This window comes from Perognathus longimembris, chromosome 4, assembly GCF_023159225.1.
Source record: "Perognathus longimembris pacificus isolate PPM17 chromosome 4, ASM2315922v1, whole genome shotgun sequence".
In the NCBI taxonomy this organism is placed as follows: domain Eukaryota; kingdom Metazoa; phylum Chordata; class Mammalia; order Rodentia; family Heteromyidae; genus Perognathus; species Perognathus longimembris.
Genome location: NC_063164.1, coordinates 63,661,653 through 63,678,473, shown reverse-complemented (window position 1 = coordinate 63,678,473; position 16,821 = coordinate 63,661,653). Strand labels below are relative to the sequence as shown.

The 16,821-nt window shown below is 38.9% G+C and overlaps 1 protein-coding gene across 4 annotated transcripts in view; it reads right to left on the bottom strand.

Moving 5' to 3' along the window:
* Positions 1–16,821, bottom strand: part of Acvr1 (activin A receptor type 1) — a 124,610-nt gene that overhangs the window by 49,099 nt on the left and 58,690 nt on the right. For all 4 annotated transcript variants that reach the window (XM_048345434.1, XM_048345438.1, XM_048345435.1 and 1 more), the window contains one exon: positions 2,455–2,528. In XM_048345434.1, coding sequence (XP_048201391.1) covers positions 2,455–2,521 — 67 coding nt within the window. In that variant the 5' untranslated portion in view covers positions 2,522–2,528. The remainder of the gene's footprint in view (positions 1–2,454; positions 2,529–16,821) is intronic.

Here is a 16,821-nt window from a genome sequence, read left to right as displayed (position 1 = left end):
TTGAAAACCATTGTTAACCAATCTTTCCGCTTTAATATAAATTCTCTTCCTCTTATTCTTTCAACATTGCCTTACCAGGATCCAGTTTCCAAATGTTCTTGGCACTAACTGACACAACTGTTATTTATGTTACTGCAATGTCTTTTAACAACACTACTTAGAGCAGTCTAGACTACTTCAGATTAAAGACTGACTAGTCTCTGATTAACAGTGTCCAAAATAAACTAAATGAGGCATCTTACATAATCCTAAACTTTTTCACAAAAGTAAAATGAACTGGATGAAGCTTACCATTTTTATTGTCATCAAACCCAATTTTTCCCTTATGCTCCCAGCATATCTCAACTCCTACTAACCGTATTTCAAGTGCTATACACCTGTTAATGGCTCCCATATAGGACAGAGGCCACACGTGTCAATGAATATGGGAAAAGCACAGGAGGAGACCAATTAATACAAGCTTAAAATATAGCAAAAATAACTAAATGAATTTCTAGTATATTAAACACTGATTTTTCCATAGTGTTGGCAATATGTTTTGGAAGTTCTCCAGTTACAAAAAGCAGACCACTATAACCCAAAGAACTTATAAACAGGATCTTTTAGCCTTGGTGCCCCATCATACACACTGTTCTCCAAAGAGGAACCTGAATAAAACTGTGTGGGTACAAGGTAGTTTATGCTTTACAAATCTACGAAGTCATGGACCAATTAACGCTAAGTGCATAGAATTATGAATAACTATTATATTATCTCCTCTTGCTTTTTGTTGTCCTCAAAAGATTTCAAAAGGAGCACCAGTTCCCCTAAGTAACTTTTTGAAAATCCTGAGTGGTTGGAGCTACTGAAAGGGCAAAGGCCTTGAATGCCTCAGCAGTAGCAACAGCCAAGGTGACAGCATTAGGAGGTGGGCCTATGTGGTAATAAGATTTTAAGTGCAGACCTTCATGACTCGGATTATTGTTGCCCTTCCCCCATGAAGACACAGAGAAAATGTGCCTCCTATGAGCAATGAGCTTAACCCCAAATCCAAATCTTCTTGGATTTCCTACTCTCCAGAACTGTCAGAAATAAAGATTTATTATTTATGTGCCATTCCGTTTGTGGTAATTTTTGTTCTAGCAGCCCAAATGGGCTAAGGCATAGCCTATACCCCACAAGTTTTGACTATTTCATTTATAGGAAAAACTTCACATAATTAATTTAACCTAATACCTGTTACACATACAACCACAATGCAAATATTACATTGTCTTGATGTCCACTGAACTTTCTCAAAATATAGCTACTATAAACATTGAAGGCACATTAGTCAGGTTTCCAATTACTGTAACAAATACCTGAGATATCTTGACAAGAGAAAAGGTTTATTTTGGCTTACAATTTTGCAGCTTTCTACCCAAGACTAACTAACCCTGTTGTTCTGGGCTTTGGCAGCAGTCTATCATGGAAGGAATACATAGAAGAGTGACCTTATTCATCTCTCAAGTCAGGTACAAAAGACAAAGTGAAGAGCAGGACCCCACAAACCCCTTGTGTAGTGGTCCCACAAGGCCCCAATAATGAGAAGACCTAATATGCCCTGCTTCTGAAGTTTTCCATACCTCCCAATAGGGCCAAGCTAGGGACTAAGAACTTAGTACAAAGTGGATCATTTCTCATCCAAATTATGGCAGAGGGTCAACAGTTCCCTATTTTATATTTCAGAAAAATCATCACTGAACTTACTAAGACAATAAGACAACAAAGCCACTAACAGAACACTTGCAATGTGTTTTTAAAGATGTAGACTACAATTATATAGGTCCTGTTTTCTTTGGAGGATATGTTCTACGATGTCTCAAGGATACTTGAAACCACAGATAAGCGCAAACCTTGAAAATGCTGTTTTTTTCCTATGCCTCATTATGATAAGGATTAAATAATAAACAGCAACCAATAGTAAAACAAAGTATAATACCATACTATAATAAAACTGTAATAATTTTATTACATGGTACTATATAACAAAAGTTACTTAGAACTTAGGAAGTACTTATTTCTAGAATTTCTACTTAATATTTTTGAGCCATGACTGACCCTGGGAAATCAAAATGTGGAAAGTAAAACCGCAACTCAGGAAGGCACCGTCCTTCATTGTGTCTTCCAGTGTGCTCCTGCTTGACTAGGACAGAATTCAGTGAATCTGTTCATAATACTGCTTTATTTTAAGTGTACAATTTCCTTTTGATTTCTATTTTCCCATGGGCAGTATAAGAAAAAATGTATTTTAAAAAACTGGTAATACATACCAGAATATTACTTCAAATTTTTACTTCAAACACTGCCAAATATTAATTATAAAAAAAAAAGGATATGATGAGCATGATAGGATTAAGAACTGAATAGTTTCTACTAAGCAACACAATACAGAACACATTAATCCTAACTCCTAAAGAGCTGTGAGTCACTTACCTTCCAAACTTGGGGAAGGAAAAGCAATCATCATTAGCACGGGAAGAATCATCACTCCACTGACCATTGTACCACTGTAGACAAAGAAAAAAAGAAACATAAGCAAAGAACTGCAAGATAGTATGAAATTAAACATACTATCTTCACATTGCCATTGAAAACCATTTTAAACTTCCCATCATATATAGGACAAAAGACACATACCATCACACCCTTTTTTTTTTCTTTCTATTGAGAAGGGAACTTGTGAACTATTTCAAAAAAATTTGGCCTAGGCTGGCCTTGAACCTTATCCTTGCAATCTCAGCCTCTGGCATTGCTGGAATGAAAAGCTTCAGCTACCACACTTGGCTATTGGTTGAAATGGGGGGTCTTGTAAATTATTTTTTGCCTTGGTTGGCCTTGAACCACGAGCAGTATCAACCTCCCATGTATCGAGGGCTGCAGGCATGAGTCACCAGCACTGGTCTTATATGTTTTAAAGTATACAAAATCGTGTGGAACTCTTTTTACTATTGCTGTTGTTTCCATGTTCACATATTCTTTTCTAAGGGGCTTTTTTGAGACTGACAAGTCTCTCATCTTGGTCTCTCTGAACTAGAAGCTGACTCCTTCAGTATCATCTATGTTCCTCAGCACAGGAAAATGACGGTGACTCTCCTCTACTTTCACTGTCCTTCTAGCATACACAAAACACTTGATTCTATGAATGGAACTTGTCCCCCCAAATTCATGGATTGCAAAACTTAATCTCTTGAATCATTTGTTAAGTGTCTGAAGATAGAAGTCTTTGGAGAGAATTAGGATTCAATGTGGTTGTGAGGGTGGAGCCCACATGATGGCATGAGCAGCTTTGTAAGAGGACAGAGACAGAAAATTTCATTTAAATTTCATTTATAAGTGGAGGACAAGAGACCCATATTAGCACACTTGCTCTGTCTCACTATGCAAGGCCCTTTGCCATGTTTTAGTGCATCACATGCTCAACAGATGTTGGTGCAATGCTCTTGAACTCTCTAGCATTTAGATGTGATGGTGGGGCACATCTGAAATCTCCACTATTAGAAAGGTTGAGATAGGAAGACTGTGAGTTCCAAGTCAGCTAGGGCTACATAACAAGACTTTTTCTGTACAATAAAAACCATCAAAAGTTGCTCTATAGGGCTGGGGATATGGCCTAGTGGCAAGAGTGCTTGCCTCATATACATGAGGCCCTGGGTTCGATTCCCCAGCACCACATATACAGAAAATGGCCAGAAGTGGCGCTGTGGCTCAAGTGGCAGAGTGCTAGCCTTGAGCAAGAAGAAGCCAGGGACAGTGCTCAGGCCCTGAGTCCAAGCCCCAGGACTGGCCAAAAAAAAAAAAAAAAAGTTGCTCTATAAATTACCTGTTTTAATATTTTGTATTATCACACAACAAAACAGACTAACATTTGATAAAACCCCATGGTCAGATCAAGGGTAAGGCATTCTAATTCCTCCTCCCACTTGTCTATCTTCATGGTCACCAATCCCAATTCCCAACACCATCATCCATGTCTTCTCTTAGCCCCAAGCACTCCATTCATCCAAGCATTCTGGCCTGCTCAATTCTGTCTCTTTGAACCATGGTATATGATGCCCCTCTGGCTGGGCTTTATTTCTGGCTTGATCTTACTAGTTCCTACTTGGCCTTCAAGTCTCAAATATCACTGTTTTCAAAAGCTAGCCTAAACACTCAAGTACCTACCTTCCTAGTTTTCACTCATAGAGATCATCACAGTTAATAGCTATATAGCTAAACCCATGGAACTTTTGAACATATCTGTTACTAAGCTCTATCACAACAAATCTATAGTCTTGTCTTATTCAATTACTGCCAAAGCAAGCAGGTATCCATTTGATTCTTGTTAAACTGAATCCCCTCTAAATTAATAAATTCAATTCTACTTTAAAATTTAAAGAATTAGCAGCCCCCATCCCACCACTATCCATGACTACAAAGAAATAATATTGAAAAATCTGTATTTTCACAACTTTAGTTCACATAGTTTGTAAAAGTCATATAATAGTATACCATATTTTCCACGTCTAGCCAAGAAAGGCCCAGACCCAAAATGCCTATCCACAAATTATCACTATGTAAAGCAACATTAACACACTCCCTTAAGCTTCAAAATAGAAGGCAGGGGGAAAAAATGGTTATAAATCCAAGTCACTAAGCTAATCTTCTTAACAGCAGCTTTAAATATATGAAACATCATTTCAGGACAAGTTCAGTGTTGCTTACTGTCTGCCATTTTGTGCACAGTGTTTAGTGTTTCTTCTGCCCATTAACTTCCAACTTGAAAAAAACAAAACAAAAAACATGCCTAAAAGGAAAAGATGGTAAAAGTGGTATACTCTAGGACTTGCTGGTCATATTATAATTTTAAGAAACATCGTCTCAAGTCTGTAATCCTAACTACTAAATAAAGAGTCTCATATCTGAGGATTGCAGTTCAAAGCCACCCCAGGCAGGAAAGCCAGTGAGATTCTTATCTCCAATTAACCACCAGAAAACAGGAAGAAGAGTTGTGGCTCAAAGTAGTAGAGTCCTAGTCTTGAGTGAAAAAGCTCAGGGACAGTGCACAGGCACTGAGTTCGAGGAGAGGAGAGGAGAGGAGAGGGGGAACGGAAGGGAAGGGGGAAGGGGGAAGGGGGAAGGGGGAAGGGGGAAGGGAAGGGAAAAGGAACGGAAAGGGGGAAGGGGAAAGGGAAAGGGGAGGGGGAAGGGGAGGGGGAAGGGGAAGGGAGGAAGGGGAAGGGGAGGAGGAAGGGAAGGGAGGGGAGGAGGAGGGGAGGGGAGGGGAGGGGAGGGGAGGGGAGGGGAGGGGAGGGGAGGGGAGGGGAGGGGAGGGGAGGGGAGGGGAGGGGAGGAGGGAGGGAGGGAAGGGAAGGGAAGGGAAGGGAAGGGAAGGGAAGGGAAGGGAAGGGAAGGGAAGGGAAGGGAAGGGAAGGGAAGGGAAGGGAAGGGAAGGGAAGGGAAGGGAAGGGAAGGGAAGGGAAAAGGGAAGGGAAGGGAAGGGAAGGGAAGGGGAAAAGGGAAGGGAAGGGGAAAAGGAAAAGGAAAAGGAAAAGGAAAAGGAAAAGGAGAAAGGAAAGGAAAGCATCAATCTAGGCATGGTGATTCATTCCTATAATCCCAGAATTTGGGAGGCTGAGACAAAGATACTAAGTCTAGCATTGTCTACATAGTACATTCCAAGCCAACCTGGATTACATAGCAAGACCCTGCCTCTCCAGCCCCGCCCCTAAAGGAGGAGGGGGAGGGGGAGGGGGAGGGGGAGGGGAGGGGGAGGGGAGGGGGAGGGGAGGGGGAGGGGGGAGGGGGGGGAGGGGGAGAGGGAGGAGGGGGAAGAAGGAGGAAGAAGAAGAAGAAGAAGAAGAAGAAGAAGAAGAAGAAGAAGAAGAAGAAGAAGAAGAAGAAGAAGAAGAAGAAGAAGAAGCAACAGCTAAAGTATTGATCTGAAGGCCCAAGGATCTCTTTCTAATTTTAAATCATACTCCCAAAAAAGTGTCTATCTAAAGTAAACTTTCAGTTTCTCTGTTCTTGGTAAGAATGAGCAATTGGTATGAAAAATAAAGATAGCCTCAATTCAACAATTCAAGGATGCCTGGCTGCAATGGCTTCCAAAATTCTTGTCTCAGAACTTCTATATACTCTTTGAAATTACTGGAGTTTGTTAATGTGGGCTATATCTATTGAGATGTGCTGTATTGGAAATTAAAGGAGTTTTGTAAAATACTGTGTTCATGTTAAAATACACTAAAGTATCATTTCTATATAAATTTCAAAACAGAATTTTTTTGTTTTTAGGAAAATGAAGAAAAAAAGTGGTAAGTAATATCATGCCTTTTAAAAATTTCTATGTTTGGTTTAGAAGACACTAAGGTTCTCATATGTGATTCCATATTTAATCTGCTACACATTATATTGGTTAAAGTATACAGAAAACCCAACCTCGCCTATCATTGGAAGAACAAAGTGTTCCACAGTGATTCTGGGGCCATGCTCTGAAATCACTGCCTTGTTCCTGCCATGCTCAGTTCTTCTACTACAGTGTGTCATTGATGGCACCAGGCATTCCAGCCTGAGAAATTGTCCAATACTAAACAACATGCTAATGTTGGTTAGTCTCCTCTGCCCTTCTAACATCAAAGGCATGTGACAAGGAAGAATGTACTACATGTCTGTAACATAGGAATAATATTTACACATATGAGTGTTTTTAAATGGGATATAAAAATGAGGGTGTAAGATATCACAAAAAACTTATTCACCGCCTTATTATGTAATTGTACCCCCTTTGTACAACACCTTGTCAATAAAATTTAATTTAAAAATGGGATATAAATGTCTAATAAGGAGATATTTAACTATTCATCTCAGATATGATCAACTGCCAAAATCCCTAACTGAAAAACCCATGGGGTACTGGAGATGGCAAAGCATTGCATGAAGTTTTCAGAGTATAAATTTTTGCCTCTCTTCTAACTTCTTAAGGCTTCAGACACAAGAAAAAAACTATTCAGAAAATGGTTAAGGGCCTCCTGTCTAAGTAAAGGACCCTCTTTATATTAGTAACATTTTTTTTTAATGTCTCAAGCTGACCCTCTTGGGAGACAGAACATTCCCATATGCTCTACTAAAAGCAGACAATCACCAGGGCAGAGCAGAACCACATTCTGAATCCCAGGGTACTTTTCAAACTCCATTTATAGATCAGAATGATATCTAGTTAAGGAGCTGGCGGTTAGTTCAATTGCTAACACGTGCAGGCTTGACACCAAGTTCAGCACTTCCTTTTTTCATGATGACTTTATAACTGTTTAAAGTCACAAATACTTTGAGGTGTATTACAGAAATCATTTTGCTATTTGTCACAAAATAACAAGAGTATAATTCACTTGTATATTCAACTTTTAAAACTGTAGGAGGATCTACTTTATAAACATGCAATGATAAACAAAGGATATTTCTAAAACCTAGAGTCATCAGAAGCACACAATTTATTATCCATATAAAAAATAATAGGAATATTATGAGAAAATTCTCCAAATGTTCACTTGTCTAACCTGGTGACCTAAACCCATTTGGTTTCCATCCAAAACCTAATCTACTGAGTTCCTACTTATTCTATAGGTATTTTCTTTGATAGGGTTGAATTTTTACCATTTCTGAGTTGAAAAGGTATAACATCTCTAAGTTTAAAAGAACCATTAAAGAACTGTTGACAATCACTCATACCTGTTTTGAATGACTTTGATACTCTCCACATGAAGTCACTCTGTAACCTAAGCCTGCTCACCACCCACAGCAGCTCTCCCACCACTATTCTATAAGTGCTTTTTTAAAAAAAATCTCTTCATGCAGCCTGTGCTGTGCCTTCTACAATGAAAGGAAAAAAAACATCATGCTATTTAATATAAAAGGAAGAAGCAGAGAAAGAATTAGAGGAATTCTACTTCCTCTTAGCAATCTGTCAACACTGAAGTATAATAGTAGTGGCACTTACTAATGAGCCTGGCACTGTGCTTAGGGATCAATATGCATTATCTAATTCGTTCTCTTCCTGGAACATTCCATGGTGAATACACTCATAGTAATCCTTTTTTTTTTCCAGGTAAGAAAATGGATCCATAGAAGTAACTAACCCAAGAATACAAGGTCAAACCAAAGGCCATATCTGACCAGAATTTAATGATCTTAATGAAGCACACACTACATAATGTCTACTAACTGACCAGCCATAGATAGCTCAGACATCTGGTTTATTCATCCTTAATACATAATCTTAATTAATTCTGAGCTCCAACACCTTGATTTTTCTTTCAGGGAGCAATCTTTACACATGGTTATTGAGTCACCTTTCAATCAAGCCTTCTTTGCATTTCTCTAACCTCAAAATTAATTTCATATACTTTGAAACCTCCAATTACTCCCCCCACCACTGCCATCTCCTGCCTCCTAGAAGAAAAGCTCGTCATGTCAAGCATGTTTGACAGTATAAGGAGTTTCTCATTCCCATACACTTCTCACCCATCTTCTATTCTCTTGTACCTCACATCTCAAAATAAAAACAGAAATTAGTTTAAAACCCCTGAGGTATGAAGTTAAGTTCAGTAAGACATATTCTAGACAGAAAACTCTTAGGAAAGGCATACTCACAGCCACCTCCATATAGGACAAAAACAAGCCATAGTAACTGATTAGATAATGTGAAAACGATGATTTTCCCCAAGCTCATAGAGAAAGACCTACCCCAAGGGCAGCTTACTGCAAACTACCTGAGCCTTTGGACAGAGCGAAAGAGGCATGAGCTGTCAGCTACAGCTACACAAAGAAAGGCTAGTCCAAAGCCACCATACCATGTAAGTTAAGTCAGGGTCTTTTCTTCAGTTCACAAATGACCTGTTAAATATTTTTAACACTGCACTGTCTGAAGTGGCAATGTACAAGTTGCCAGGACTTGGTTTTATATAGACTTCACTGCTGGAGGGTTTCTAGTGGGCTGTTCTTTTGAGAATATTAGCATGTAATTTGATCTTTTGCAATAGATGAATACAAATAGCTACTTGGACAAGTCCTACAGAATGGAAAACCAGCCCCTGGATCAGTTCATCCTGTGGTTGGAGGAAATAATTATAGATTAGTTTAGGAAAGAAAGGGATTTGACTGAAGGAATTACACTATAAGCATTCCAGCTGTGACAGATGGACCCCAAGACATAGTTTGGACAAATAAAAGGAGGGATACAATCTATAAAACAAATAGGGGTGGTTAATATAAGACTTGACTGAGTGGAACATTTAACCATGTAAGAAACAAGGAAGCCCCAATATATTTATTTATAGAACAAAATTGACTACTGACCCTCCTGAAAATATCCAAATAAAAACTAAGCTATGTTTAGAGTGCGGTGATTTGATGGTCCTCCACATGCCTTCTGGTACCTCAAAACTAGGTTTTATTTTAACATGCTTGACTGCACCAAGACTGTGTCACATTTTCTACTTCATTCCTCTGTACCAAACAGCCTCAGCTCTTCCAACTGGTTCCACCCAAGAGGCTCCCACCATCTCCTGGCTGTTTTGGTACACTCTCTTCAGTGCCTCTCAGAACCCCCACTCCTCCCCGTCCCTTGGATGGAAAATTGTGCTGGATCCATTTTTTTGTAACCTGTGGCTAAGAAGATCCCTCTTACTTTCTCCCATACAACTCTTCAATTTAAACCTCTGGGGCCATTTAAAATCTCGTTTCCTCTCAATTAGAAATGGCCTCTGCCTTCTGTCTCATTTCTAATGTGCATAACCTTATGTTTCCCTTGTAACCTAATAGCAATAGATTTTCTATCCTTCCTGTTTTCAGATAAATGATGCTACAGGCACATAGTAGTGTGTGACAAGTGTCCCAGTTCTCAGGCTAACTTGATAGACATACAAAAATCTGGAATAGAGGGAATAAGATAGAGGAGATATAACAGGGAGAAGGACATTCTCTCTGTTTCTCTGTCTCTCTCTCTGTCTCTCTCTCTCTCTTTCTCCTCCCATCCCTCCCTTTGTCCTTTTATCCCTCTGTCAGTGGAAGTCTCTAGAGGCTATTTCTGTGGAGATAAGAACAACCCTTTATATCCTCCTTTCTCTCACCTCTACTCTCCAACCCATTCTTGTTTCAGCCCTTTCCACCACCCCCATACTTTAGATCATCATGCAATGTCTCCCTCAAAACACTTAACCTGGAGCAAAATCTGCCACTTACTTATTACTTTATTTTGAAGCCCTCGACACTCTCCCCTTTTCCACTTGCTGAAATATAAGCAGCACAAGGATAAGGCTTTGCGTGATGACAACACAAGAATGGCACATTCTAGGTACTCAATATCAATTTAAAAAAAGACATTAATATTTACCTTCTTAGTCTATCCTATGCTTTGGTGTTTGTGTGGGAGAGGACGGTAAAGTTTAAGTTTTCTACAGCCTAAAAGGCAATGACTAAGTACGGGTAAGCAGTTTCTATGACCTCAATTTAATGTACTAGCAACTGGGTATTTGAGATAAATTAAAAGATATCACTTGTAACTTGGATTCCAGTTTTCAGAGGTGTCATCCAAGAGCAGTAGCCAAACAAAAAGACACCTGGCAGACTCAGTACAGCAGACAACTCTCCAGTGGACAATATCCCATTTGGAAAGGCCTGCTTGGCTGTCGGTTGCAGACATCCGCTGATATGGCCAGAGCCATTCCCAGTGACCTCTGAGACAGCTTCTGCAGCTTGGAAATACATCTCCCACAAGTCTGAAATTGACATATTATCTCTCCCCAAGTCTTCTAACAGTTATTGGCACTATTTGGAAAGCCATGCTTCCATACCTATTAATAAACTTCAGAAAGAACCCTGAGGAAGTGTCAAGAGAAAAATAGCTCTGGCTGGTGGAAACCAGGGACTCAAACAGAGGTTACGGTTAGCAATTAGTACATGGGGATGGGGGTGGGGGAGAAGAAAAGAAAGTTAAACTGCCTTCTGTATCCGATGTTATCTTTTCAGGAACCTTAAAACAATATACTTACTCAAGGAATCCAAGGACCGAAAGTTATAAACCCTGGCCTTTTCAGAAAAAAAAAAAAAAGCTCTTTTGAAAACTTCTTATCAATATAAATAAGTACCAGCAAGAAACTTTCTGCACATCAATTACTGAAGAGAATTTTGGCTACAAGTCTTTATATAACTATTTACACCTTTGTATAGTTTTTCCCAGTGACACATTAAATAGTAACTAGATCAACCTACTCTAAATAATGGAATCACTAATTAGTCCTTAAAAAGATTTTTCTTAGTGGTTTTTCTCCTCTCCCCTCTCTCGGCGAGAATGTGATTAATGGAATTCTCTCACAATTTAGCTTGATATTCGCTTTTGCCAGTCAAGCAGCGAAAGCAAAATCAGATAATTGTGGTATGACTCAACAAATGCACAGCTGTTCATTTAAATATATCCATCAAAAGTATAAATACAATCATGAGAAAGAAAAGGAGCCATGTACAAGGGTCTGCAGAAGTTGAACAGGTTAGCGTCCAAGTAACCACAACAGAAAACAAGGAGGAGACAAGGGGATGAGGCAAAGAAGGTTCTAGATGGGCACTGGGTGGAAAGAGACTGGAAAGGGATAACACCAAAAGAATGCCTACTCACAAAAACAACACTCACTGACCTAAACTGGGCAACAGGGATATGGCAAACGTGATTAAATACACTGTATTAAATAGGGGGAAAGAAATGAATTTAAAAATACATACAAGGAAGAGGAACTATGGCTCAAATGGTAGAATGCTAGCCTTGGGCAGAAACAAGCTCTGAGAAAGCACCCAGGCCCTGACTTAAAGCCCAGGACCAGCACCAAAACACACACACACACAAAAAAAAAAAAACCCAAAACCACCACATGATACTCACTTAGGGAAGCCTAAGTGGTAGAAAATTATAATAAAATCCATTTATAATTCTGGTGCTGAAAACAAAAAGATACATACATATGCACACGAGGCAGAGGAATAGGGAAGGAATACCTCAGTCCATACCCACAGCCTTGGAATACTGTAACCACAACTCATGGAAATGTGTGAATCCCTCCAAAGTACAGATGGTACCCAGTTTAAGATCTATGATACACATTCAGAAGAAACCACACTTGGAATTTCAGGTTTTGATCTTTTCCTGGCTTGCAATGTTAGGACAACACTTTCTTCTGAGGCAGAGCAGAGTATCAATGGCCAGTGCAGAAGACACTTGATCAGAAAAAGAAAATAAAAAAATGAATTCCACAGGTATCTGTGTTGCTGGACTGTGATATTCAGCTAGATTAGTGCATGAAATGCACCTTAAAGTTACAGTATTTTTTATTTACAATGGGTTTATCAGGGTATATCACATTGTATGTCTAGGAACATGTACACAAACTGAGAAATACTCCCTACAGGATATTGGAGGTTTTACACATTCAATATTATCATTTAACATGCAGCAAGGAAGTGGAGAAAATGTCAATTGTGAGAACACGGGGTGGGTGTTCCTTCCTTCTTTATCCTCAGGAATGGGCCACAGCACCCGACAAGAATCTGGAAAGCAGGGCTGAGATGAATTTGGTGCCTGTGCTGTTTCAGTATGTTATTTAAAGTAGTAACAAATTAAAGCATCAATCCATTGTGACAATTACCAAGCTTTCCTTCAATCAACAAAAAAATCTATTCCTTTCCCAAAAGTAATCATTCTAGCAACAAAGGAGTAAATAAATGCATAGGCTGACTCCTCAGTCATCCTGCAATGAAAAGCATTGATAACCTCTCCACTAGCAAGCAATCTTTATTGTATTATCATAAGCATTCATAACCAACAATTACTGCCCAAAAGGTAGTAGGACTTGGGCCAACCCCAAGTCCTCTCTTCCCTACCCTCTTCGTCCTTTTGTAAGAAGCATTGTAGAAGAGCCATTCACACTAGCTGCCTCCAAAGTTTCCACCCAGTCCTCAGTCCAGAGCTCAGTCCAGAGCTGTCAGACAATGTAGCACTCCACCCTCAGGTCATAATTCTCCTCAGCCCCATCAGCCCTAATTCACAGAGTCCTCAACACAAATTTCCACAGCCTTTCTCCCTAGACATTATCATCTGGGATGGGACCCTGGGCCAGTCCTCTCCTCCTCCAACATTTCAGCTAGTTCTGAGAGTTATGAGGGCTCTTCCTGGTCCATTCTATAGAAGGGGAGATATAGATAACCCTTCTTCCCTGAAGAACTTCCCTGGGCTCTGCTACTTTAATGCTTAAGTCAGTTTGCTTAGAAGCGGTTAGCTTCCTCTTCTGCCACTCAGCTCTTAAATCTTGCTTTCCCTCAGGTTCCACACCTCAGCCTTCTGTTTTTCTTGCTCAAGATGTTGTCTATTTCTTAGCCCAAGGGTTCACTGTGTTCAGATATTCAGGCTGAACCACTATACAGAGAATGAAATCATCCATTTTTAGAGTTATTTCCCATCTATTCCTTCATTACCTTTATTACCATCAATATTTGCCTTGTTATTGCTTATAAAATTAATCATTAAAATTTTTACAGCCATCACATAGAAACAGAGAAAATGTAAGAAACTGTTTTATTGATGTCTAATTAAAAAAAAAAAAAAGCACCAGCCTACACCCTAGTTCCAGACATCTTACTTCCTTATCGTACCCATTTCTTCCTTGGGAATTTTCATGAGAATCTCAGATGTCAGTAGCATTCTACAAAAAATTCTGAAACAGTTAAGAGCCACCTTCTAGCTGGGTGCTAGTGGCTCACACATGTAATCCTTGCTACTCAGGAGGCTATTTTAATGCCACAGTTTGAAGCCAGCCCCGGCAAGAAAGTCACTCTTATCTCCAATTAACCAGCAAAAAGCTGAAAGTGGAGCTATGGTTCAAGTGGTACAGCACTAGCCTTGAGCAAAAAAGCCAAGGGACAGTGCCCAGATCCTGAGTTCAAGCCCTAGGCCCACAAAAAAGAAAAAAAAAGATAATTAAAAGAAAAAACCCAATTTCCTAAACATAACTACAAATCCAATATCTTATTTAACAAATTTTAAAGGATTCCTCTTCCAAATGCCATCTAAAAGCTACCAGAGTCCCAATCTGCAAATTTTCAACTATAAATAATCTCTGCCCCCAGAAAAGGGAAGAATGGAGGTAGTCTACAAAAAAGAAAACAGGCTTTAATTATTTTTCAGGTCTCTGAAGCAGTGGCGGTGCAGTACTAGTGCTGTGGCAGTACTAAGAATATTGTCTATATAACACAGATAAAAGAAAATTATTAATTATAATGTACCCCAATTCTACCATTGCCTGATGTTCTTAGACCCAGAATATCCTCTATGAAATAAAGGAGATAAGGTTATAACACAGAAAAGCTAAAGTAACACCTGTAATCCCAACCCTAGGGAGGCTGAAGCAGAAGGGTCTCGAGTTTGATGACAGGCTAGGCTTTTATAAAGCAAAATCCTGTCTCCAAAAAGGTAAGTAAAAACCTTTGAAACTGAATTTGCATTGGAAGTGTCAGTATAAATATTTGATCCCTTTTTCATCACCTATAAACCAGGTGCTAGTGGCTCACACCTGTAATCCTAACTATTCAGGAGGCTGAGCTCTGAGGATAATGCTTCGAAGCCAGCCAGGGTAGAAAAGTCCATGAGACTCTTATCACCAATGAACTATTCAGACGAGATGGGGCAAGTTCAGGGTGGTATGGCCGTAGACCAATGAACTATTCAGAAAAGGTCAGAAGCTTCACTGTGGCTCAAGTGATAGAGCACTAGCCTTGAGCAAAATAGTTCAGGGACAGCACCCAAGCTCTGAGTTCAAGCCCCAGTTTAGATTAAAAAGTAGCAATAATAAATAAATACAAAAATTCTGTGAAATAAGACTTTAATAAATAAGACTTTAAGCTTCCAGAGTTAAAAGTGACTAGCATTTACATAAGCAAGTAAGTAATAAATGGATATCTAGGAAATAAGTAAATGCAATGGGAATTTATAATACAAAAGAAATCCAAGATAAGTTGAATCTGGTAGTGCACATCTGTAAAGCACTTTTAAGTCTGGGGCCTAAAAATTGACCATTCAAGGATTCCCTGGGCTACCAACACAAGACAAATGTCAACACACACACACACACACACACACACACACACACACCCACACACTGGGAAGAGGGGAGGGAGAAAGAAAGGGAGGGAAGGGAAAGACACAGGCAGAAGAAAAATGTTGGAACTACTACAATTGGAATGATTATAAAGTGGTGCTCCGGGAATGCCAAAGGCCAGGTAGTCACAGTTAGTGGCAGCAGGAGGGTATTGCAATAACTAGACAATGCAAAAGTTCCTTCCTCAATTCTTCTTGGCCTCTATCCAGGTGATCAACAAAGACTCCTTAGATCTCCTGGGGTTTGGGGTATCCACATGACAAAGGTCTCCCCAATGAAATCTGCAGTGGTATCTATAAGCTTGGATCACTTACTCTGAACTTTCTCCTTTGCTCTTCCTACTGACAGAGTCCAGATAAGGCCATGCAGACAACTGCAATCATACTAGGGCAAAAAACAGATAGAATCTAAGGAATAGTGGATTTGGGCTATTCTGCTAATGTGTTTAGCTAGACAATGAAGAAAAATAAATTTCTGTGTTTTTTAAACTATAGTATAGTGAAGTCTCTTGGTTATAGGAACTCAGCCTTACTCTAATTAATAGAGCCCCTAAAGAAAATTTAAGTTGGATCAAATCTAACATTCCAGATGGGTCAAAGATAAAAACCTAAAAAAAGATCCACATCACATTAGCAGGAACCAGGAGACAGGTTTTTAAATCTCTAACTGGGTAAGGTCTTTTAACTGTGATAGAAAAGGGCTGGTTATATATATATGTACTTGCACAAATCTTTTTACTCATGTTTCACTGACGATCTCTTCTAGAAGCATAGTTTTATAGAACAAGAATCAGGGTCTGTTTTCATTACTAATATATATATATAGTCAGGTACCTAAAATAAGTTCCTGATAAATACAAGTTCTTGATAAATAGTTCTTAGTTTGATACATTTGCAAATGTTTAATAATCATCACATGAAAATAACTTATTTTTATGCAAATGACCAAACAAAAATAAAATTAAATAAATAGTACATATCACAATGAGAAAAGAAAGCTATGAATTGATCATTACAATTAGTGCTTTGAAAAGAAGACAATATGTTGACAATAAAAATCAATTGCCCAATAGGAAAAACAGACTAGAGACACAGCATAAAGAGGACAGAACTAGAAATGTCAATGGCTTTTAATCTTGCAGATGTTCAATATCAATTAAAATAAGATAAATGGAAATAAAAGCTACACTAAAACTGACATTGTTCACCTATCTCTATTAGTGTGGCAAAGAGAAAGACCTCTGGTTTGGCCATCACACAATGACTGGTACCGTGAGGAAGCAGTGTATGCATTCTTGGTCAGTGAGATCTAACACCATTTAAGCTCTATGAACACATCATCTTTGCAATAAATTTCTACCAAAATTAAAATGTATATGTTCTTTAACCCCACAGTTCAACTCATGTTTGAAATGAAGTCTACACAGGCTATTCCATATGGCTTTGTACAAGAATAAAAACTATAAACAATCGATATGGCCATCAATATAGTATTACTTAAGTAAATCACAGTAACTTATTATAGCAGAAGTACCCTAAATATGTACACTAATATAGAACTTCCAAGTAGTATCCTTTTAATGAAAAAAGTTACAAAATTTACATATCATTACCATTTGAGTTCTAAAAAAAGG